We start from the raw sequence: 27,153 nt of genomic DNA on the forward strand, positions 1-27,153 counted from the left end.
CATGGACAGCCCTTATAATAGGACTACCCATTTAAAAATATTAAATTTTTAGCGCAATTGGGGAAGGGGTACCCACTGGGACTTAGCACCGGTAAATTATAAACTAAAGTCTAAAACTTTTAACATTTTATACTACCAATAACATACATACCGTATACATAAGAAAATAAAAATAAAAATTGAGTTGATTATAATATGATTGTATTTTTATTTTATTTTATAATCTGATAATGAACGATATTTCTATATATCTATACGATTTAATACCAATATTATATAGATATAATTTCGTGACACGAGTTGAAAAGATATCACGTTTATTCTTTATTTATAACCAGTGGCGCAACTAGGGCTAAAATGTTGGGGGGGGGGCTGTAGCCCCCATCTGATATTTTGTCAAAAGTAACCCGTGGTGGCGATGCCTCCACACCTCCCATAAAATTCACTTAAAAATCATACAAAAAAAAATTTATTTACTCAAAATTAATTTTTCACAATAATTATATATACCGTCTGTGGTAATCGGAATAAAAATCTCCAGACTACAATAATATTACTCACAACCACATGAAAATGATTGAACAAATATTTTTAACGCCAATTACTGGAATTACCACATTATTAATATTTAATTGAAAATGTATTATATCATTAAAACAAATTAAAAATCAAGAAGGTACTTATAATAATAGATATTAAATTTAAAAATAAACCAATCCATGTTTAAAGTTTAATATAATATATACCTATTGAATACAATTTAACTTTCTTTTATATTATAATTTTCAAACATTTATAAAATTATTTTGTTTAATATTATGTATATTTTGCAAAAATTAAATCCCCGAAATAAAATATAATGTTTCCTGTATTTTGTCGATAATAATGTAGGTACATGTTAATACCTAGTTTATAGAGTCGTTTTTACAAGTTTAACTTGTAGATAGATATTTTATATATTTAAAAGATAATATAAAATTAAAAATTAAAATATTTCGAATGATCGATACGTCGTTAAATAATACAAATAATTATCAAACAATAGTTAATGAATGTAGGTAGTTACCTATTCTTTTAAAAGAACCATTCACATAATATGTTGTTTCAACTCGTGATATAAAACAAAATAATATTATTGTTAATGTTTCAATATTATTTATTATATATAAATTGTTTTAATGAAAAGTTACCCATATTATAAGTATATATTTGTAATTAAATATTAATAATATAGTAATTATACTAATTAGCTTTTGAAAAATATTTGATCAATCAATTTCATGTGGTTGTGATTAATATTGTAGTCTGTTGATTATTATTCCTAGAGTTGAGAATTTTTCCGGGATTTTCGTTGGGGGTTTTTTTTCGGGAATTTTTATTCTGCAATTCACTGTTTGTAAACCTAACTATAGTTCAGTGTAAAATTATACTGTACAATTATGTATAGTAATCTAATCAATATACCAACATAAATTGTTTCCTTAAAACTAATAAGTACAGGCATACAGCTATTGATATTTACCATATTTATCATAGATAGGCAATATAAAATAACTATAAACTTTAAATATAAATTAAATAATTAAATTTTTTTCCAAAAAAAAAAAAAAACAAGAAATACGGTTGAATTTTTAAAGGTTTATTATTATTTTAGGAAATAATTGAATAATTTTTTTAGAGGGCTATTACAAGTTTTAGGTGGGTAAGTCCCCCCCCCCCCTAGTTGTGCTTATAAGTTATAAGTTATAGGTAACAAATTTATTTAAAATAAATATACAATTTAATTCTATATGTTACCATTTTATTGTCTATATTTTTTCTATGATGTCAGTCAATTAATAATATGATGGGGGCTTCGCTACTTTATATTTTAGCCTTTAGGACTGATGGATTTGTATTATTATTATGCCCTTATTAAATAAGTTAAGGTTAATGATTAAGTTTGTTTATTAACTATATAAAAAATGTAACTACTGAAAATTCGTTCAGATTTCAGATCATTAGCGAACGCAGATTTTGATTTTAGATGTATTTTCATGAGTTGTTATATCTGGGCGACCGGGTCATTTTCTATTATTTTCAAAGTTTACCCAGAACCTTTGAATACTCAAAGTACTCTTTTTTATTTATTCTTTTTCATGCTACGAAATCTACAATTTACACAACATAAATTAATCGTTTTTACCGAATACTTGAAACACGAAATGATACGTATAATAGGTATAATACGGTTTATTAAACAACATTTAGATTATGATTAAAATACAAATTGTACACTTGAGATAAATTTATTCAAATTTGATAGCAGTACCTACCTTATCAAGAAAATTTGAAAATACACACTAAAATCTTAACCTAGGCGAATCGAGCTCTGTTTAGAAACATTTTTCAAACGTCATAATTTATCAATGTTTACAGCTATATTCTAACTGGCCCACAAAACTCCTGAGTTTTAATTTTTTTGTTTTGTGTAAGTATAATATGTAGGTACTTGATCGTTGGTTCATTGACATAGGGAAAATATTTGGAAACGTGTATCCGCTGTTTTAAAATTATTTATTATGTATGTACAAATGTACAATAGAATATGAAATAATAGAAGTGGTTTTTCATTAGAATAGAAATTATAATGATTCATCATATTATCATTATTCATTATTAAAAAGTATATATATGTATAATATAATCGCAAAATAATTTAGTTGAATGACGCCAATAGCTTTATCATAAAATAATTATACCTATTAGTTTTAAAATCTCAAACGTTTCTTTTTCGAATCCATTGATTTATTGATTATAACCATAAACTACTTTGTTAAAAAAATCTTATTAAAATGCGTGCGAGTATAAATAATACAGCAACTATTTCAAAGTAAAAAATAAAAATACAAACATGTGATTAATAATATCTATGTAATAGCATATTACTTTTATTATAGTTGTATCTATATTATAAATTCAATATCAATAGTAATAATTACTTTTTATTATTAATTTTAAATTATTTATGTCACTCACAAACATTTCATACACGTAGTACTATTATTAAACGTGTTTATAAAATGTTTTATCGTTTATGATGCATTTTATATTTATTTAATGATATCGAATACTGAATAGTGTTAGTGACATTATATTTTGTTTTAAATTACCTAATAAAATATAGTAACTTGTATTCTTTTAAATTGTTGAATATAGAAATTAAATAATAATATAGGTACCGTAGTATCCTGTACTTTGTAGTGACCGATTTATTGAACATCATAATGACTTGTGAATTTGGTTGCCTATACTTTTTAAGCCGACATGCGCCCTGAATATTATGTTATAAGTTATAACGTTGAATATTATAATTACATCAGTGGTACAAATACTAGAACTATAATTTCAGTTATATCTATTTTTTTCGATTTTTTCTCATTTACAATGAGTGTCAGAACTACCTACAGTTTACCAGTTTAGGTCAGTTTAGGGGATCGTATTACATTTTATTGTTTCAATTGTGAATTATCATCTAAACATTATCATAGCCCATAAATACTTGTATGTTATTTTTATGTTTCAGCCGCGTTATCAAAACTGATTACGAAAAAGAAGTCATGAGGTACGCGACGAAAGTCACTTGCAATGCTCACAAGTCCGTGATGGCAAAGTGTAAGCCGGACATGTACGAATATCAATGCGAAGCTAACTTCTTGCATTACGCTTATTACGTCGGAGGGTGCAGGCATGTGGGCTATAACAATATATGTTGTTCAGGCATGAACGGCGCCGTCCTGCACTACGGACACGCTACCGAACCAAACTCTAAAGAGATCCATGACGGCGACATGTGGTATAATATTAAAATAATAAAATATAATACAAGATTTCGTTTATAGGTGTTGACACATGTAAATTTATTTAAAACTATATCTGTACCTATTAAATATTAGTTGAGTACCAATATATCGCGATGACAAAGAATTCAATGTTCGGAAAAAAAAAATGGTGATTCTTATCGTTCATCGTCGTTGTTGAACTATACTATAATTTACCTACTTTCCATAATATAGGTACCAAATCATAAAGAATTAGCATATGCCATATAATGTAGGCATGCGTCAAAATTGAATAAAACATTTAGTTTTTGACATCAGCGCCGCGATTTTGTATAGGAAACAAAGAACACAGCACGAGATCGATACAGTTTAAATTTAATAAATATGTAAATCTCAATTTTTCTTCTTATACCTATTGTGTGCAGTGTCTCGTGTCTCCAAAAAATGCTCGTATGATACATAGGTACAGGATAATTTACCATATTGTAGGTATGTTCACCCCGTTTTCCTTCAATAATGAATTATTGAAAGTTTGTGTTTTAGAATTTTTAACTAATAGATATATACTTAAGGACCATATTTTCAGATACTTCAATTTTTATATTATTTGAGGAATGCTCTTAAGCAATGGGCTATACGCCAATACTGACTTCTTTTAGATTCTGAACGGAGCGATATGAATGTATTGATTTTACAATGATGTATTATTTTTACTTATTTACTTTTTATGTTTTGTGTCTGTTTACACGATAAGTAGTCGAAATAATGCTTCGATTTTCAACTTTAGTATCTTGTTTGATGGGAAAGTTAATCTAGTTGGTGCATTCGGTAGGTCAAAATTTAGATTAAGTTCCCAGTAGTTTTCAAAAGTGTCATAGTAATGGAAAAGGTTTTTGACAAAAACGATTTTGGTTTTTAGTGTAACTTAAAAACAAATTACTGTAGATAGATGAAACTATTAGGTACTGAATGTTTATATTAGCATTTTCTATAGGTTAGGTTAGGTTATCATACAATTTTCAAAATATTTTGATTTGGTTTGCTGTTTACAGATATTTTCAGTTTCCATCTTTTTTAGTTTTTTTTTTAAAAATTGTCAATACATTTGTATTTGTTGGGTCAAAAAGGTTGACAATTTAATATATTGTTACAATGAGAGTTAGTTAAAAAATATTTAAAATATTTAGTCACAATTTTTTTTATAAGCATTTAAAGTTTGAATTTTGACAAAAAACGTAAAAATCACGAAAATGTGCAAATTATTTTGTATTAGAAATTTATATTTTTTTTTTTTAAATCTAAGATTTAAAAATTGAATACAAGATGATTCCTCATGTCATAAGTTTGTTCAGCTTTATCAAAAAAAATGTTTACCGGAATGTCAAATAAAATTTTTATGAGCGTTTGAAATTCAAATTCTTACAACATTGGATATTCCTTCGATTTCTCATGTAGCGATTTTCTTATTTTGTTGTAATTAAAAAACGAATAACTGTAGATACTTGAAATTTACAGCATTATGTTTATTTTTTCAATTATTATACTCGATTTTGGTTTTTGGTGTAACTTAAAAACAAATAACCGTAGATAGATGAAATTTTTACTGAATGTTTGTATTCGCGATTTCTAGGTACATCATAAAATTTTCAAAATATTTTGACTCGTCTTGAGCTGTTTACGGACATAATATAATATTATAGGTCCGTGATAATAAGTTTGGAAGGAATGGGTGACTAGCCAAATTGAAAATTATAGTAATTAATATTAATAATTTAACATTTTATAATTTGTAAAATATTTCTGAGTGTATAATCAGTATACAATTATAAATAGGTATTACATCAATTTAATATTTTTATACAACTATTTTTTAGAACTATTGTCATTAAAAAATAGATCTTAATTACTCAGAAACTACTCGTTCAAATTTTGATTTAGTAATATCAACATTTTGAAAAAAATCAATTGCTTAACAATTTACAGTAAAAAAGTTGGTTCTCATTTGAAAATAAGTAGTTTGTAACACCCCAGAACACTTATTAAATGGTATAAAATATCTAAGTATTTAAAAATATAGTGCTTAAAATTTCCAAAAATTATAATTTTAATAAATTAATTATATTTTGTATGTAAGGAAAAAATGGGGTTGTGCATGCTTGGTGAATCATCCTGTATACCTGAATTTGTATTTATTTTTTTATAGTAGAACACACGTGTGGCTTCTTTAAAAAAGTAAGTCGTTCAGTAATGTATTAATATTATGTATATTTTGATTATGTCGATACGATGGATGATAAACATTAACTCTATCCGTTGTATAGGTAGGAAATAATAGTTTACAGGCATTCGTTGTAGCGCGTACATATTTTGATTTTTTTTTCATAATTGTAAATTATCTATAATATAGACATTAGACGTAGTATACCTATAGGTATTTTTTTTTTGTTGTATGACCCGTGTGAATAATCTCTTGATTTCCGTTTTTATAGACTTTGTCATCGTACTATCTGGTATGATGGACAATGGCAAAGAAAATATTACATTTTTATAGTACTAAAAGAAAAAGCCACCTAGCTAACGCCCATATATCACCTCGATTTCTCGACGGAATTTGTTCTAAACTCTTTAAGTACCTACAACATTTTATATCAAGCCATTTCTACCTTAAATGTACCTATACTCGCTAGCAGCTGCATCCAAAATCACAGATCTTATGTAGCATAGCCTCATAGTATTATAATTATGCACTGCGCTTATGGAACTATGCGAATAATAAGTAATAAGTAGGAAACGGATCTTATTGTAATAAAAAAAATCAAAATATGTACATAAATATGTACTTATTTTTATTGAAATATGTAAAAAACAATCAAAATATGTAACAACCGCTTAACAAATATAAAAATATTAAAATCTTATCTCTTATCTAATTATTAAAACAATCTGAAACTACATGTTGTCTAAGATTTAAAAATGTAAAATGGCGGCGATTTGGTCGTAAAATGTTTTTATATTGACTGAATGAACGTTCCACATCGACTGACGTAATGATAGCATACTTCATATTAACTATATAAAGTGGTGTAAGTTCGACATCCAATAATTCTGTTGGATTTAGTCCTTGGAGTATATATCTCTAAATATTTTTTAAATTTTTCAGTCCTTGATTTTTTTCTATCACATTTTTATATTTCAAATTTCAAGTTTCCAGTTGTTTTATAGTACAAATCAAAAAACCAAAATTAGCAGAAATATATGTTAAATTATTATTTTCCATCAAATTATTAGCATCGATAACGGTGGCAGTTTCAATATTTAGATTTGAAATTATATTTTTAACTACCACTTCCTTATTTTATATTTTTATCGTCCGGCATTACCAAGATCAACAATAACTGAAATAGTTCTAATGTATATAGTGGCATGCCACGTGCCGGAAAAAAGTACCTAGGTAAATGCCAAAATTGCTAATCTTGTTAATTTAGTCGAAGCAGATAATGTTTAGTAATCGAAAATTAATGAAAAAATCAAAAATTACCAAAATATTTAAAGTAAATTTGGGCTTATTTTAATTGAAATGATCTTAATCGTACACATTTTTATCAGATTAAAAATATCTCATTTCAATAAAAATATGTATTTACAATAAAATCCGTTCCCTAGTAATAAGTAATAGGTAAATGACTTATATTGATTAGGTATAATACAATAGTTGATGAGTTATTAGTTATTACGGTTATCTGATTTAATATTAAATTAGTTGTCAAAATAAATGTATTGAACATGTGTTTGTTGGTTTGCAGTCTGTTTGACATGGGAGCATCGTACAGCGGCTATACGGCAGACGTGACCGTATCGTTTCCAGCTAATGGAAAGTTCACCGATGATCAACGCGCGATTTATAATGCCGTGCTTGCGGCCAGCCGTGCCGTTATGAACGCCATAAAACCAGGTATACATTTGCTAGGCTGTTAATATGGGCTCACTTGAATTCCTCCTGTTGACCCTCAGAATTCAGATACCCCTCCCACGATTTTCAAATCAATGCAATTTTAACTGTCAAATATTGTTTTTTTATCAATCGTAGTTTCGTTATCATGACAAAAATAATGTTATAGGTTAGGTAATATAATTGAGTTTTATTTGATTTTTTGTAGTAATATGATATTCTTTTTTTGTAATAAGCAGGACGGTTTATAAAGTATATTTTTTTAATTGGCTTTAGCTGCTTATGCTATTTATCTATAAACGTAGATTTATGTAGGTAATACATTAGCGGACCTACCTATATGGTTGCACATTATAACTGGTTAAATAATAGTAGCTATCAAAAAATTACCACTTTTCACCCTGTTTCTCCAAACACGCAAGTATCCACACAACCATCATTGTCTGAGCCCGATATTAAAGTAAAGTTGTTTTAGGTGTTTCCTGGGTGGATATGCACATACTGGCCAACAAAGTTACGCTTAAAGAGCTGCGCGAAATTGATTTACTTCGCGGTGACGTCGACGAAATGTACGAAGCCGGTCTTGCCGCCATATTTCAACCACACGGGCTTGGGCATCTACTGGGAATTGATGTGCACGATGTCGGTGGTTACTTGGAAGGACATCCGGACAGGCCGCTAAAGCCAGGCGTCAAGGCCCTGAGAACGGCTAGAAACTTGGAAGCGGGCATGGCACTCACTGTTGAGCCGGGGTGTTATTTCATCGAACCGGTATAACAATATATTTTTTTTTAAATTTTATTTGATTTGATGTTTTTGAATTTGTTTATTGTAATGTGGAGTGTGATGTTGCGCCCCTGGCGTCTTTTAGGTCGTTTATTCGTATGTAATGTATGCCGAACGGTGGCTAAGCAGGCAGGGAAGTTGAGATTAACCCCTGTCCCAAAATTTTCTAGATTAGGCAATTTATTTTGAAATGCCTTTTACTTTCTTGATTTTTAATCAATTAAGTATGGTAAATGGCAATTGAAATGAAAAAAGTCTGAACTTTGAAAACTTCAAGAATTTGTGTTAAATAGAAAAATAATAAAAATGTAACTCAGTTATGATAAGTAGGTGTGTAATTTAGCTAGCTTTAATATAAAATATTAATGAGAGAGATAATATATCACACCCAAGCGGTATAACCACTTGATTCCATAAAAACGTCGGCATAAACAGTCCCAACATTTCTATTTTTTAACTTTTCTCATAAACTATGATAGCTAGAAGGTTGGTTGATAACTCAATAAAAAACAATTATCAAGTAGATACTAAATGTGGAATTATTTTTTTTTCTAAAAATTTTTTTTCACAGATAAAAAAAGAGTTATTTTTCGCTAGATTTTCATTTAGCGAGGTAGATTTCCAAAACTGGAGAACGGATTTTGTTGTTTGGGGTCTTGTTAGATTCACATTGGCTAGGACAAGTGCAGTGAAGATTTTCAGAACTTTATCTCCAATCGTTAATTTACTACAAAGCTGTAAAGCTGAAAAACATCAAAAAACGCCCAATAAAATTTGTTTTAATTTTTTTTAATGTTCTGCAGTGAATTAACTATTAAAGATAAAGTTTTGAAAATCTTCACTGCACTTCTCCTAACCAATGTTAATGTAACAAGACCCCAAACAACGAAATCCGCTCTCTGGTTTTGGAGATCTATCTCACTAAATGAAAATGAAAATGATTTTTGTGGGGCTGTTCACACCGACATTTTTCTGGATTTAAATTGTTATACCTTGGGTGTTATTATCAGTTAATACATTTCTAAAAATTAAAAATCAAAAAGTTTACATGCCGATCCCTGACTTGGCAATCGTTTTTTGTTAGCGAAGGTCACCCAATTTCTATACTAACCCCTCTAAATATACGTCTCAGTAGATCTAGATACTAAACTAATCGCGATTTCAAACTTTATCGTGCGAATGTTTCAGCTGTTAAAGCGGGCTCTCAGTGATCCGGTACTGTCCAGGTTCTTAAACGAAAAAGTGCTGAAACGGTTTTGGAAGTTTGGTGGCGTGCGTATAGAAGACAACATTTTTGTTACGGAACGTGGAATCGAAAACTACACCCCAGTACCAAGGACGTAAGTTCAAAGTTTAAAGTATTGAGTATTATACTTTTTTCGATGGGATATCGACGGGTATGTTTGCCATTTCTGCTTATCAGTATTGAAAAAGACCACGCGATCTATAAATTATATCCCAGTGGGTTTTGAGCCAATATTACTTGAGTAAAAAACTCCTGCAGTTGTCGAGTTAAACCATAAATAATGATAACTAGGGCTAGGATTTATAAGCATAAGTATGTTTTTTCCAACGTCTTTTTAAAATTTGTTTAGTTATGTCTATGAATCACCTAATATTGATACAAATGATTTATTTTTTTATTTTGTTTATTTTAAGAACCATGCACATACTATATAGCATATTATTGCATACTTTAACTTTAAACAAGAAAAATGCATGTCTTATGTTATATATAAATGAAAGTAGTGTAAAAGTAGTGTAGATACCATGACGTATACGGTCCTAATTTAATTTTCATATAATCAGTAATTTTCTTGACTGACGAAAAATAATGTAAAAATGTATTGAAAATACTATAGATTTATTTAAAAGTAAAACCGACAAACATTAATTTTGCTTACATAAAAAATAAATGTATTACATTTATTTTAAAATTATTAGATGCTGTACTCTTTCATTTAATGATGGTGGGGAGATTATTGGTAAATTAATATTATAATTTCATTGCATATTCCAATAAAATTAAATGCATATTTTACTATTTTATATTGCATACTATAAATCCTAGCCTCAGATTTATTATCATTAGTTAATTTTTTTGGATTTTTTGACAAATTAAAAATATTTGTGTTCCAATATTCTGGCCTATAATACAATGTCTTTGATGGTGGTTAATGACAGAGCTTAGATTTTTAGTATCGTACTATTGCTTCTTGGGGAAATACGTAAGAGGGATGGCAAACATCGGTGTAACATTTACTATGTAACTACTAACTGCGATAATGTTAATGTGTGTGTTAATTCTTTATTTTGTGTTAGTGTCGAAGAAATTGAAGAGTGGATGAGTAAAAAAGAAACAGTCGCTTAGATCAATGTCATCGAATATGATACGTTGCACCATTTATTTGTATTAATTGATCAACAATATTACTTATTTTAATAACTAAATGGGAAATGTTTAAAAACAAATTATACTTATTTTCAGAATTATTGCTCAATTTGTTTATTTTATATACAGTTTATCATATTATTATGTATAATATTGTAAAAAATAGATTTAGCTGCAGTGATTATAAACTTAGTAACTTAATTTTATATATGGTTTATAAATATGGTATAGTATGGTAGATAACATAACAAAACGTGTTAATTCGTTTATTATAATAATTAGTGTGGATTTCGGCTTTGGATATTTACGGATTTTTTTAATCGCGTCACGAGTAACATACTGTTATAATATTTTTATCGTATACATTTTTTTACTCGAAACGCTATGTAAAATAAAAATAACAAAATCGACAGCCCGACGCTGACCACGTCTAACAAAAAATATTGATAAAAATCAAAATCCATCGCCAGAGATGCAGTGTTGGTCAAATTCCCGTGCCTGATCACGTACTCGGTCCAAAATACGGCCGTTTCCAGTGCACTTGACGGCCTGTCCCTGAATCTTGCTGACAACTTGGATGCCTTTGACTTGTATCTTAAATACATTTTATGAACGTTTTAATATTGTGTATATTGTGTAATGTACAAGTGCAAAAAAAAAACTCGAGAGGTATGTATTTAGTGTTTTGTGGGTTATCTTAAATTTAAGGCATTTAAACACAATACCTATTATTCTCGCTGCACACACTGTAGTTATAATTTATAATATAATATCGTCAATTATGTAGGTATGTAAAATCAATTTTGTTTTTATTCAAAAATAGAGTCTTGAATTTTTCATCAAATATTTATATTTTCATTTTTTAGACTTATAAATATTTTAGCTCTTTTAAGCTACTTATCGACTTTCTTAATTCTTATTCGACTTATTTATGATACATTCTTTGTTTCTTAGTTAAATAGCTTTAAAATTGAATACAAGGTAGGTAGTATAATTATAATTTATAAAGTGTATAATTATAATTTGTTGTGATTTATGACTACAAAATTAGAATGATCGAAAATACATATTAATTTTTATGTTCAAATTTGTACTAAATTCGTCAATGATTTATCAGATAAAATTTAAATTTAACACATTCATAACAGTGATTCCTCGATACCTTTAATACACAGCAGAGTGACTTCATCGTGTTTTTTTTATAGGAGGTTCTTTCATGAGACATTCTATTAAATATATAGATAATAATATCAGACTTAGTCTTACTTGCTATCCGTGATGACAGATTGTATGCTTTTGATTAGTTTTTCTACGGTTATCTGTTGATGGTCTAGTCCGATGGCTATGCCTTTTGCGACACAGTCGGCGACGTTCGACTGCTGATCGCCGAACACAGGTATGCCGATCATCGGCACTGCAAAGTGCACAGCCTCCATAATGCCCATAAGGCCACCATGCGTTATGAATGCCTTGACGTTCTTATGGCCTGTGAAAGCACGATAATAATATTATATATAATATATTGTATAGACTATATGTGTTACGTGTATATTACAAGTTGTGTACTAAAAATAGCCTATCTACAACGCCGTATTATTTGAATATAATATGAATAAGATATTTTAATATTATTCCAAGTGGCGCATACCAGAAATTATTAAGACAAAACATTTTTAGTTATTTTCTCGATATTTCAGACGTTTGTTTGGGTGAGCTAGCGGCTAGGCCCTCTCAGTTTACGGAGATAGACATTTTAACCAGTCCCTCTTCAATCAAATAAATAACACTAAAGCGGTGATCTTAATGATATAGGATTGAAAATGTAAAAAATGGAGTTATAAGTTGTATTCAATTAATTTTGTATAATATCTACATAATATGGTTATGAATTTCTTTAATGTAATGATGAGGCCGTGGGACTTATTCGACTATTGTGTGATTTTGTTCAAAGAATAGTCACAATTTAATCATTGGTCGTCGTTATAATAATTAATTATCAGCCTAACGACTACATTTTCGTCGTGGACCTTACTCAGGATCTGCTGTTGAGGCATCCATTTGGACACTTTAATTCGTCTGGATATCATTTCGCCCTCGTATTTCCACAGCACGCAATACGGTAGCGCTTCGAAAGCCCGTACGAATGCCGTCGTGAACTGTACCGGAAACGACGATCCTTTCAACAACGAACCAAAAGACACGTAAATGACACCCTGGTTGCACAAATCGCAGTAATCTGTCCATTCCTATTGCATCACCAGTACAAGAAACACAAAGATATTATCAAAATGTAAATAATAATGCTAATGATAAATGATTAATAATATGGTTTGTGGATATAATTATATGACAGTGATTTAAGTGCGTTTACCTACATATTTAATTGAATTTATTCATTACGATAAAAAAAATTTGTTTTGTGTGTATGCATTTTAAAAATTGATGAATTGTTCAACTATTGTTTTCCAATTTGGTGGTTTGGAAGTATGGTTGTGTATTTTTCATTGTAATCGCGCACTATTTATAGTTTGTTAGGAGCGCTGCCGAGACTTCCTACGCCTGAATGTATAATACTTACGTTGGCCGCGTTTTCAAGTTCCTCAGGCTGTGTGATGTGCAAGCCACCCACCTCTACCGCGTTGGGAACCGTTGGCCTGGGCTGAGTTAAGCTGTGATGAGCGTTGACCAGTACAAGTGCGGTGCGTCGGAGCGTGATTTCAGGAACTGGTGGTGTATCGGGACCGAAGTGCCGCCGGACCAGTTCGGTGGACGGGCCGTCGGAGAAGGCATGGTAGCCGACCGCGCCGAAGTGCGTGGCCAGCGCGTTGATCAGCCGTTGGGCGAACGACATGCCGTGGCCGGTGTACGTGAGTAGGTGGTTGACCAGGTACGCTGGGTTCTGCGGGTTGGCCACGCGCCGGTTGAGCTGCGGCGAGTAGTTGGACGTCCGGATGGACACCAGAGGTGCGTCGTACGCATGCGCAAACGCCGAGAAACAGTCTGTGGCGAATGCTTCGGTGAACACCACGTCAAACGTGTGGGGCTCGTGGATCAGCGCACGGACTAGTGGGTGTTCGAATGTGGCTTCGCACACCCGGTGATTCATTTGGCACAGGTCCCGAAGCCCGGTAACCGGGTCGACGCGGTGCCCTAACTCCTTGGTCACGTTCAGCTGGCTGATGACTGGCGGAAGCGAGTCCGACACGTCCACGTCCACGTACCGGCCTCCGCCGTCGCTATCTTTGCGTCGCGGGAACGGGCTGATCACGGTAACATGGTGACCGCGTTCGGATAGCGCGACCATCAGCGGTTCGACCATGGCGAAGTGACTGTGGCCGTTGTACGGGAACACGGCCAAAATCCTGGCGCCACTTGTTGCGGACGTCCACGCCAGTGACAACACCATAACCGCCAACATGGTCACCTGCAGCCCAGTTGGTTCTACAACTAGAGCCGTCATCTGTAGAAATTATATTAATAATATTATATAAATTTATAACGTTATGATAAAATCGAATCTGGTGACATACATAATACATGTATGATATTACATGTAGCACTCAGTAGAAAGACCGCCTATTAATTGGACGAATGGTTTCGGAGTTAAGCGGGGAGAGAAATATTTATTTCAGTTTTACAAAAGTAGATGTACCTATATGCGTATATAGTATAATTATAATAGCACTTAGAGCTGTATTAACCGCCCAGCCGCCCAGGGGCAAATACTATGTACCGCCCTATTAAATATCATTATAGAGAAATGGAAAGTGACTACACACTGCCAACCACTCTTTCCCAGCAGATCTTTCATTTTTTAAATGAAAAATTGAATAATCTCTGACCAATCAATTTGTTTTAAGAGATCATAGAAACCGATGACATCTTTTCGTTTATAAAAGTGGATCTTAGATATTTTTTTATTTGTTTCAACAAAGAAAACGTTCTTACTTTATAGGCCTTACAAGGCTACAACCTACTTATTGCATTAGATGAAGCAATACAACAAAATACCTACAGTTCAGTTTAAACATTAGGGAATGTTCTCAATGCCCGAAATTCGCTAGGCTGAACTGGTGTGAAAAATAATGCACCGGGATGTTCAGACCATATCATTTACATGATTTATTATCCCGGTGCGGGATAATGTGGGATATTTTTTAACTAGTCTAGCTTAGTGAATTTCTACTTAGAGTAGGGAAAGTATATGAGACATTTAATAAATTTAATGCAAAATAACTTTTCCTCTTATAAAAAAACGTTGAGAAATTGCTTGAATTGCACCGTTTCTACTACAATAATGTAGTATTTTCTGAATATATAGTTCTACCCACTAGTTTTTTTTAGGATTATCACATGTACTATTTGTATCCATGGATTTCACTTGGAATAAATATCCAACATGTTTTAATAAAATTCAGTTTTTTCACTCCAATTTTTGTTATTAAAAATTTGCCTCAACGGGTAAACTGCCCAGTGTAAAACTTATCTCTGATTACACAAAGCTCTAATATAAAAACTCACTATGTAATTTTAATCGTTTATATTATCTCGAACAAAAGTTCAAATTATACAACTCGAATAATATAATATCAACTTCTCAAACTTTATTATTTTCTGTGCTATTAAATATTATCAAATATAATAATGATAATGTGAGAATTGTTCTATCAATAAAATCGGAACTAGTTTTTGACAATAGCTCGACGGGTGTTTTTTTTTCATTCTTTTATGGTTAGAAATTAGAATACACACAGTTCTTTCTTAATATATGGTAATTTAAATATTTAATTTTGTACTGTGGAAAAGATAGTGGTGGGATGGTAATGAACAATATAAAATTCTGGTCCAAGACTATTTATATAATATATTATTTACAACAAAAATATCTATAGTTAGAAAACGCACGTACTTTTTCCTCATGCCCTCGTTGATTATCGAAAAATGAGTCATCCCTGTAACTTGGGAATGATCCTCGCGGAAATTCTGATTCACCCGGATGGAGCATGCATTATAGAATGGAAGGCCGTGCGAAATATTACCTCTGCAACAGTGTGTCTCTATATTATATCATTAGCGGTGCAGTCTCTTTCACGATATCAACAACAAACGCACACTGCAAGTGTAAACAGTGTTTTAGTTTAACGAGATCGCCCGTCCGGTTGTACTGCGACTGTCCGCTGTACCAGTTCATGTGTAAAAACATGTTTGACCTAGTTTTAATATGATAAATATTGTGATAAGGTACACAGTGTTAATATATGGTTTTAAGTTTTAGCCCTTAATTTCCGGGGCCAGATTTATAATTTAGGGCTTATGAGCATGTTAAAATAGTAGATTGTCGGTTCATTTAAAATGCTCATAACTCACATTAAAATAAAAATATAAAAATACCTATGTCATTGACTTTAATTTAATTTGGTAATAGATCAATTCACTCTAAAATTAAACATAACAGAGTCAAATTAATTATTCAGAATGTCATGCGTTTGTAAGACGGTGAAACGCATGCGGGTATGCCGTCCTCTATAATTGCTCATTATTAAGGACATCTACTCTCAATAAAAAAAGTACAACTACGGTGTATGGTGGGGGGGGTTGTGCCCCCTTAAATACGACCTTGATGCTGTGTATAAAAATATATATCAAGAATCAAGATGAATAATTTTGTTTATTTTCTAAAAAAAATGTTGGTAGCCACCTATCTGGTTGTAACCTAAAGGCCAGGATCTCGTTTCCTCCCTAAAATCAGTCCTGATAACGTGTGCAATGTGTGCATATAGGTTTATAAGATCCAAGTAAATCCAAGTCATGGTAAAACATACTATATTAGTCGTGTATCACGATTTTTAGTATAACTACTATATAAGTGTATTTTACATATACGTTTATGAAGCGTTATTGCACATTGTATTGTAGCTTCGTATTATACACTACATTACATGTACCACATTTAAATATTCAATAGATAGATATATATATATAGAGAGAGAGATACAGAGTGGTGTAATATCCTATTATGTAGCCGAGAACGGTGTAATTGGGTAGGTTACGGTGAAAATTGGACGGGGCAAAGATGTAGAGTTTATAACAAAATATCATCTTTATAGACTCGGTCGCTGCCCAAAGACTATGTTATATTATATAAAATCCTACCTATCTGTCTATTACATGACGATTAACGAATAGGGAATTGTGTATTATTGTACATTTGTACGCGTGAAACTTCTTGCTGCTTCAGTCGACGGACGATTATAGTTTTCTCTCTGGCATCGATTCAACGAACAACGATAGTTGTTTTTAATCAGTCTTTACATTGAAATTATAGAAAAGTAATCATACCTAGTGTTAAATAATTCAAAATCAAGATATGTACCCAATTAATATATTATTCTGAGTGGAGTAATACAATTATGTGTATTTTTTTTTGTGTTCTATTTATAAATATAAGAAATTAATGATTTTTTTTTTTATAAATATCTATGGTAAATTTTTTGCTTGAAAATGTAAAACAAGGTTCCGCATGAGTCGTTATGATAGCAGTTGAAAAATATTAAAGGTAAACAGACATGACTTGTTTTATGAGCATTAAATGTTCAAATTTGGACGAAATTAGATCGGTATTTAAACGGAGAATAAATTTACAATTTTCGATATTTTTTTGTAGTTTAAAAATATTATTCGAGGATACTTGAAACGTTTAGAGTATACCAAATGAAATATTTTCGTTGAAAAATAATTCAACCGACTGTTTTACTAATATTAAAATAAACTACTTTAATAGCAATAATATCATACAATTATAGTAATATATAGGCTAACAGACAGTCGTCGCTCAGAATCATTTTTCGTATGCAATGATTTTTTATCATTGAATTCAAATTTAAATAATTTAACACATACATTACAGTGCTTCACACTACACCCACTTGCCCACCTGTTTATATGATAACATTGATTGTAAATATAATTTATAATATCAAAAGAAGTAAATCTTAAAAAACACGAAAAAAAAGAAATCAAAAAAGTAAAAAAATGCCGAAATATTTGGAAATAATAATTAGAGAAGTAGAGAGCAGTAACATTAACATTTGGTGAATATTTCTAGCGTCTAAAGGTTATTGTATTTTGTATATTTATTTATTTTATTTGAATAACAAAAGAAATGTCTGTCAAAAACTGGCGTTCCGTAAATATTCATGTTTCCCTCCCCAGCCCACAAATTGTTGTAGTATTGTACTGAACATTTGTTTAATTCGTGCCCCCATAGAACAAACTATACAGTTTCAATTTAATAGGAATCAGAGACCACCCTCAAAAAATAGAAATAGATATGAATAATAAAACAAAAACACGCTCTGCTCAGAATCTAAAATAAATGTTACCGGTAACTAATCAAACAAAAACTTGCATACTATCGTTGGCCAGTTACATGGCTATTTCGACTACTATCTATACTCCGATCTGTATCTATCAAATCCAATTCTTTAGTATAGGTATAGATGAATAGATGATAGCCGTTTTCAGTTATGGTAAAACAATAACCGTAGGGTATTTATGTGGTAAATAATATATTATATAACTATCTAGTGTTGGTGGGTGGTTGGCGGACCGCCGACGGGGTAGGGTGCAAACTGCAGTACACGTTATGAAATATGAACGTTCCGGCGCAGTGCAGTGGTGCGCGGTGTATCAAATTGCAGCGTCCACCGGAATGAAGATGACTCGTAATAGTATAATAATTGCGCATAATAATAGAATGATAATAATATTATTATATTGGAAAAAACGTCGGCCGATCGCCGGCGATGACTTCGATACCTATCCAGCTGTAAAGTCGAAAAACCTGCACGCGACCCACATCACACCGCCTCCGGAGCACCGCGAACAGCGTATAACGCACACACATATAGTATAGGTACAACATGACGACGGGGTCTCGCCTAGGGGTGGGTGCAGTCGTCGCGTGGCTGGAACGACATACACACACTTATATATAAATTATTATTATATACGGATCCACATCAAAGGGGACTCATCTGCTGCGGGCCGTGGACGGGTGGCGGGTGCGATCGCTGCTGCAGCATTCGGCGGGCGAGTATATTATAATATATACGCGGAAAGGGGAGGGGCGGAAGCGATGCTGGGCCTGCAATTACGGCGTCGGCGGATGCCGAGGTGCCCGCGCCGCCGCCGCGAGGTCATTCGGTCAAAGCTGGGAACGCCATCTGCTCGCCAAAGCAGCATGTGCGCGTCTCTGCCCGTCACCCCGGGGAGACCGCTGGCGAGCGGGCGCGCGCGGCGCTCCCGTCCGATCGATTTTCGTTCTCGAGCCGGCGTACGGCGCGGGTCGATGCTCGCGGCGCGACCGGCAGCGGCGGCAGAGGCGCGCGTGCACCATCGTCACGAGCACGGGGACCGCCGTCGCCAACGCCGCCACCGCCGCAAACTTTCGCAGTCCCGCCGACGGAGCCGCGCGCACGCACGCACACGGCGCCAGAACGCCGCCAACGTAGCAGATCCGCGCGCCGTACGGCCACGCTCACATCGCATCGTTTTTCAACAGCCGCCGCTGCTGCCGTATATAAGATATTATAATAATATATTTTCGCGGACCAAACGACGAGTCGTCGGCAACAGTTTTCGGTGCTCCGTTCGGCTTCCTCGAGCGTTCGTTTCGCCTCCGCAAGCCGACATACTTACGACATATTGTTATAGGTATATAATATACAGCTGATAGAGCGTTTAATTATATCGGTCGTCGACGTGGGGCCTCGAAGACTATCGGTCGGACTGCAGCGAGGAGAGTCCGCGGTCGCGCGTCTGGCGGCGTGCGTGCTCGCTTCGGTCTCGAACGCGAGCGAGCGAGGGCGCGCGCGCATCTCGCCGGCGACAGCGCACGCAGTAAACGCGCGCGCGCGCGCGCGCGCCCCCTCTTCGCCGCACACTTAGCAACCCACCCACGACCACCCCGGCACCCCTGCGGCTCAGAGTACGTGTGTCGGCGCCAAACATGGTATATAATACGAGGCACGCGTAACAAGTATAAATGGTAAACAATGGCCGGCGACCAGTCCGGGCGCAGGTAAACGCTTCCGCCGTGACCTGACGAATAGACGTGGACGACATCATCGCTGCCACGGCTGCCGCCGACGTCGCAAGTACGTATTCCTCATTGTATAATAGCGACCTCCGTGTAATATTATTATTATGTATGTGGGTTGAAATGCTATGTATATTAGAACGTAAATAGACCGTATACGATGACCCCCCCCCCGTCACTATTTCATTGCTTATAATGACGCCGCATTACGATTTATGGTCTTAAGCTAATAATTAAAATTATTAAAATTAATAATTTCTAGGTTATACTAGTATCATAATTTAATATTAACTTTTCTTTCGTCGCAGTTATTAGTACCGAGAAATGTACACCCACCATGACATTTTATCATCGTTCGATATACATTATGGCAAGAGCTAGGAATATGTCTTATAAAAATACATTTTTAAAACAATTTTATATTTTATTATAACATAAGCAGTGCGTGACTTGGATAGGAAATATAGATACTCTGGTATCAAGGAAAAAAAACTTATTCCCTAGCTAAAACTAAAAAAGCCATAGGGGGGTTGCCCTCCAATACATCATCACCTTTATAGCTTTATTATACCCTCAAACATATTACTAGGTCGTACTAACCAACAAATATTGTAGGTGTAGCTCGTTATACTTAGGTACTTTAAACGTTTGAATCATAAGTGTGCATAGGTGGTAGCATTTTGCAGGCAATTCAGGAAATACTAGAAAATTTTTTAAATAGACTATCAATAATTTAACTTAGTCGGTTATTTAAAATATGTATTTTGTCTAAAATATCAAATACCAGCTCCAAATTCTAACTATAGAAACAAACGTGTAAGGACTGACAAGCTGACACCACAGCGATTGACTATAGCCTTTCAACGGAACTAACAAACCACATATATTATATTGTAAACAAACATTTGTTATTAATCTTCATTTGATAAATTCCGCATAAATGAGAATATTTTTCATTTAAAACGTTGCCTTCTTGTCCTTCAGAACAAACATTCTTAGTTTTGTCGTCTTATCATTCGTGGTTTCTATATCACCGTACACACATATTACATTAAACGTAATTATCACGTGTCACTACACATATAATATGATATCAATACGTTATGTAAAAAAATAATAACAGTCATTTCGTAACGATTCGTAAACAAAGTATCGTATTACGGGAGTTAGTTCGAAACAAATCGGGGGTAAATGAAATATTAAATCATTAAACATCTACCAATAATATACATTACATTATAGCTGAGACGCTCCCCCCCCCTGCGCCTCCCCACACCCGTATCGAGCACTGCGCGTAAGAAGGGCTCGTTGTTATGTATACGACGATGAACCGGTCGCATTACGTGTCGTTACCGTCGATCATATTATATGATTTGTGACACGCAGTGATTTCGTTTGCGGGGGGGGGGGGGGGCGAGGGCTACGCGGAAGCAGCGACGGAGGTCCCGGGGCCCTCGAGCGAGCAGACGACCATACAGAGTCTCCCAGCCGCCGCCGCCGCCGTTCCGAGGGAGGTACGCGGCTGACCTCGACGTTGGGTTCGGGTCGCATACTATATAAATGGCATACGCACGCATTGCACCTATATCGGTGTAGACTGCAAGCAACACTGAACAGTGAACGCACCACAAGTACCATGGCGTACGATATATTATTATGTATACATTATTGTATCTCGTGTCGTATATTTATTTTTATCCGCTCACCGAATTGCGCAGCCAGTCGGTTGCACCCGCGCGATACGCCCGTACAACATAATATATTTTATGAGCAAACACACGACGCCTTTTTCTCCGCGCGGAAAGCATTCGTCGCGATTTCTTCTTCGTGTTTTCCGACAGACATTTGTCGCGGCGTAGATGTACGGGGCGCGCGGGTATTCGCGATGTTTGCCGTTCGTATATTTATTTTCTGTAGCGATATAACTCGATAATGGATTTGGCGCCATCGACTTTAATAATATCATATATAATAATATTATGCGCACGAGTCGACCTGCGTCGGCCGTCTAGAGATGTGTGTATAAAATAATAATACGGTGTATACACACATGGTGCAGTGTATTTAGCTATCACAACTCGGCCGATTTACAGACGGCTTTAGTGACGGGTTCACTCGGTGGAAATGAGTTTGTATAATAATGCGTTTGAAATTAAATAGCCGTTTTTTAATAGTGTTGTGCGCAGATCAAATGGAAACGTGTATATACGAGTACTCGTACATTTTTGCTCTAAATCAATATGCGAATTCAAAGCCTCCAACACAACTGATATAGTACATACATATTATATATGCGACCGACTCGTATAAAAAATAAAAATTTTAGAATCTCGACGTTGGATCAATTAAATGTATTAATGGGATTGTGTGCTCCACATTATCCGTGTATGAGTTGCTGATCTTGAAACTAAGTGCTGACGACTTCGTTATTTGCGTGAAATCTGTATTGCCTAATATAATAATATATAGTGTGTTCCAAAGTCCCATACCTATGTCCGGTAGCTCGCAAAGAGTTTCGAAGGGGTTTGTGCTATAACAATAATTATCATTTATTCCGAAATTATACTATACTAATACTAGAGGTGAGGGGAATTTCGTAGAAATAAGACGAAGGGAGACATTTCGGGGTTGGGGCAGTTGTGACCACTTAAACACCCTCTCCTTTCACCGATGGCTCACAAATCTGCAATATGTCTAAATGAGATTTTTTCAACAGTTACTCATAGGAGTATGCCACCAAATTGGAATTTTCTTATCAATTACTTTTGAAAAAACAGCATTTAAATTAATTTATTTGTCACGGCCTTATAGAGATATACTCAGGCTTATAATGTCGTTTTGGGATGTACTGTACATTCATGTATAGTTCATCTCTATATAAAACACCACCTGCAGCTGCAGCGATAAATTACAACCGGATTGTTTGTTCGATTTTTCGTTCTGTAAATTCTGGTATAGGTATATTGCTCGCGCATTTTAAATTTCATCGTTTCAATTGATAGATTTTCTGTTATATTTCACCTATTTTCACGTGGGAGGGTAAAAATATAAAGAGTGTAACCACAATATTATGATTACATTATTTTTTATTGGTGGATTTGAAAATGGAAAATCCCATACAAATGTATAGTGTTGTATACTTTACACTTCTATATATTAATTAATGTTATAATAATATATAATATTGTTATAATAACAATAATTATGTATGTACCTGTTTACATAGAGAACAATAAAGTTAGTACAAAATAAAAAGTAATATTTTTATTGAAATAATATATTAATTAGGTAGTTTCAATTACTAAAAAGTAAAAAATAGTTAATCTAATAATTAAGTCTTATTTCATTACTTAGACGGACTAACGGCGTTGTACCAAAGATAAATTAAGACAATGTGGCGACAACCCCTATAGAGTGTAATTACTAATTATATAACTACTAAATGTACTGAAAAATAATGTTGGTTGTGTTTATAGATGGTTCTAGATTTAGAAATCCGTAACCATTACAGGAGCACTAGACAAGTAGAAATGTCTGATTTCTTAATGATTGGATAATATTAAATAATGTTATGATACTAATAAACGACTTAGCAAGAACAAGGGGCGGTTCCAGAGACTTGGTTGGGGGGCCTAATAGTTATAATATTCACAAAGCTTATAGTTACAAATACAAAACAACAATTTTTACAACACAATCAAGTCTTTTTTACTTAATTAGTATATAACAGATACATGCTACAAGTCATAAACCGACGTACCTCCAATAATTACATACTTTTACGTGTCTACAATAGTCGATACTATAATATGTTTTTTTGTTTGTAATTTTTTGTTACCAATATATAATTTCTTAGAAATACGGGTTTTGGCCTTGGAGGGGGGAGCCGTGGCCCTTAGGGCCCCCCCCTGGAACCGCCCCTGGCAAGAACTCGATAGGTAATAATAATATCGTTTGCACTTTGCACACATAACTCATATAATGCCTCCAAATGTAAAATAATAAAATACAACCAAAAAACATCTGATTTAAAAATGTGAAATTTGTAATATTAGCGGAGAGGCACATTTATACTTTCCAGAGCAATACCGGGGAGGGGGTGAAGGTTCTCCTCTGTACCCCTTCTATATTATGTGTACTGCGCAACGTGTACACACTACACAGTTATGTATCATGTATGTAAACATATTACGTTATTAAGATGCAATTACTTTTACACGCGACCTTTGCGAGTCAGACCACCACGCTCTATTTGTCTTTTCCATTCAGGACTATAAATTAACAACAGTACAATCAAACGCACACGCAAGCACTTATATCTACAATATACAGGATGCAACAGAAATGATGAATTGACATTGCGATTAAGGAACTATGTAATGAATTTTATTCTAATAATATCTCAACTCAATTATTAATTTATATTATTAAAAAAAAAAAAAAAAAACTATTCAACACTGATTATAAGAACGAAAGCAAGTTATTGCAGAGTTAGTTAATTAGGTACATTTGCCAGTTATTTCTGTTACTCCCTGTACACTTATAAATTTGGGTACCTACCTATATAAAAACCACAACGGTCTAATTCAAAGTCTCCAGAGACGAATTTCGGGATACCTTGAGTATTACTAGCGATGGCACTATATGTACAGCGCATCTATACATGCGACGCTATCCCCAAGGTGGGTGTAAAATGTGTTTTTCTTACACACGACTATGGGAGTGCACGAACCGTACATGTATAATATATAATATGTATGTGTGTGCGTACACCTAGTTAGTTTTCACTATCCGCCTACATATACTATTTACGGTATCAGCCATGTCCACGTACTCGTATATATATATATATATGAATCGCACATTACACAAATTCGTAGTACATCGAGTGTTTATATACATTTATTTTGCCTGTGCAAGTTGTTCTTAAATTTCACAAAATATTCGTTTGTGTATCGACAATTTTGAACAAAGTGGCGTCAATACGCACACACACACACACTCACACACACACTCACACACACATACACTAGCGTAGTAGATATCAAAGAGGGTTATCCAGTTACAAAACAAAAAAAAAAGAAACACGAATCTAGAGTGTTTTGCGAGTGATAAATTGTGCTGCAAAAATAAAACATCGTGTGCGTCATATTATTCGAATCGTTCCGACGAAGTACGTTTTATGTATTTTTGCGCGCGTGTGTGTATGGATAAAATTAAAATAATACGTATGTCCTTCATCATAATACTTTGTTTTGCCGCACAAAATAAACGGCCACGGTGTATATATATTTATATATAGTGTACACAATACACAGTACTACAGTAGTATATATTAGGTATACAGTATATATACAGGGTACTTAAACCAAGCAGGTTCACTCCCGTTACATCATCCTTTGTTTATGTATTTATTCAAATTCTGTTTTTAGAATATGTACTTAAGCATAGGCTAAACGAAATATTTTAAAATACCTAGGTCCTTTAAGGCGTTTAAGGAGTTTTTTTTTTTTTTGGTGATACGATCACCTTTCTTTTTCCTCAAATGAGAACCTCCCTTTTTTACATTAAATTGTTAATCACACGATTTTATTAACGCTATGGTTTATTAGCATTTCTTAATTTATAAAAATTGTTTGACTAAATATCACATTTGTTTTATGTTGTATGCATAGGTACTGTAGGTACACCTTTCAGTGTCACAAATATAATATTACCCTTGGTCAGAACAATTATAACACAAAAAAACTACTCGTTTGAATTACAATTTCATCAAAATCGTCTGTTTAACGATTTGCAATAAAAAATAGAAGTTCTCATTTGAAAAAAAAAGTTTGTATCACCTCATGATACTCATCGAATTTCATAAAAGAATTTAAGGATTTGTAAATATGATCTCTAGTCATGTACCTATATAGATAGAATTAAACGAGTGCATTGTTACAAGATAAAATGGTAATATTTTTTTATAATAAGTATGCAAGTATGATTTGCAGTAAGTATGTGGTGTATGATAATAATTAATAATATATTTTAATAAAATTCCAGATGTGTGAACCAGACATCATATTATTAGAAGCCCGTAAGGTTTGATGAATGTGGGGGGTACAACTCACGAGGATATAATATATTATATAAAGATACAGTCATGCAGGTTATATAGACCAGTGCCGCAATAACCGCAGGGGCAGCCGGGGCAATGCCCCTGTAGAGGGCCCCTAATCGTTGGCTCAGGGGGTCCCGAGTTTATTTAAAATTTTTAAATAATTGCATTGTACTCCAACGTTTAAACCAAATCAAATATATCAAATAAAAATATTTATTTTTATAATTTTTATCGTGCTATCTAATTTGATGTCAAGAACCCTATTTATCCACAATAATATCTATATTTATAATTTATCTATAATAATGGTCTTCACACTATATGTTTAGGCTTTTTAAAAAAAGATTACCATCATTATTTATTTTCGTATAGGTAACCTATAAAAAAAAAATTGTATACTTAGACCTCATACATTGACTTTGTCCGGGGCCCAGAGAATCATATAATTGCGGCACTGATATAGACTATCATATTGAGCCTTTTATCGTGCCATATTATTCGATCACATATTACTATATAGTATGGTTAGTGATCACAATGGCATACTATTATTATGTTAAACGTCAGGGAAAACATGTGTAGGTATTATAGCAGTGCGCCAGTGTGGACGAATTACAAATATGATATTATAATAATTGCGCAACGGTGACCCACTAATTATTGCAACTAACAATTGTCTTACACGAGTAACTCTATTCATTTGCGGCCATTTATTTGGCGAATGTGTCTGTATACCTAATGTAGAATCATTTAGAATACTCGGTATACATTATTTTGAACGCCCTGTATATATCGGCATTATAGATTTAAATTGTTTTGTTGAAAACGGTAAACAGATGTTGTGAACTAAAAGTCAATTATACAACCAAATAATACATTATTTATAAACTCATGAAATTCTGTTCAGAATTACCAACTGGACGGGCAACAATATTTTCGTTTAATTTGTATATAATATTATAATGATGTATTGCTGTGTAGGCTTATTAGTGGCATAGT

The 27,153-nt window shown here is 33.4% G+C and overlaps 3 protein-coding genes across 7 annotated transcripts in view; 2 read left to right on the top strand and 1 right to left on the bottom strand.

Annotated features, from left to right (window-relative positions):
• LOC132949742 (xaa-Pro dipeptidase) overlaps window positions 1-11,049 on the top strand; it is a 28,948-nt gene extending 17,899 nt beyond the window's left edge. The window contains exons 7-11 of the mRNA XM_061020789.1: window positions 3,566-3,835; window positions 7,625-7,773; window positions 8,246-8,541; window positions 9,745-9,896; window positions 10,879-11,049. Of these exons, the coding sequence (XP_060876772.1) occupies window positions 3,566-3,835; window positions 7,625-7,773; window positions 8,246-8,541; window positions 9,745-9,896; window positions 10,879-10,927 (916 nt within the window). The 3' untranslated portion in view covers window positions 10,928-11,049. The remainder of the gene's footprint in view (window positions 1-3,565; window positions 3,836-7,624; window positions 7,774-8,245; window positions 8,542-9,744; window positions 9,897-10,878) is intronic.
• LOC132949740 (UDP-glucosyltransferase 2-like) overlaps window positions 10,935-27,153 on the bottom strand; it is a 38,001-nt gene continuing 21,782 nt past the window's right edge. For 2 of the 4 annotated variants that reach the window (XM_061020784.1, XM_061020785.1), the window contains exons 2-5: window positions 13,527-14,408; window positions 12,981-13,194; window positions 12,215-12,434; window positions 10,935-11,542 (exon numbers count right to left, since the gene is read on the bottom strand). In XM_061020784.1, coding sequence (XP_060876767.1) covers window positions 11,302-11,542; window positions 12,215-12,434; window positions 12,981-13,194; window positions 13,527-14,408 — 1,557 coding nt within the window. In that variant the 3' untranslated portion in view covers window positions 10,935-11,301. Of the gene's footprint in view, window positions 11,543-12,214; window positions 12,435-12,980; window positions 13,195-13,526; window positions 14,409-15,857; window positions 16,062-27,153 lie in introns of all 4 variants that reach the window. The other 2 variants (XM_061020781.1, XM_061020782.1) reach the window with 2 other exon arrangements.
• LOC132949738 (C-Maf-inducing protein-like) overlaps window positions 19,280-27,153 on the top strand; it is a 41,228-nt gene continuing 33,354 nt past the window's right edge. For both annotated transcript variants that reach the window (XM_061020778.1, XM_061020775.1), the window contains exon 1: window positions 19,280-20,106. The gene's annotated coding sequence lies outside the window, so the exon portion shown is untranslated. The remainder of the gene's footprint in view (window positions 20,107-27,153) is intronic.

This window comes from Metopolophium dirhodum, chromosome 7 (genome assembly GCF_019925205.1).
Source record: "Metopolophium dirhodum isolate CAU chromosome 7, ASM1992520v1, whole genome shotgun sequence".
In the NCBI taxonomy this organism is placed as follows: Eukaryota; Metazoa; Arthropoda; class Insecta; order Hemiptera; family Aphididae; genus Metopolophium; species Metopolophium dirhodum.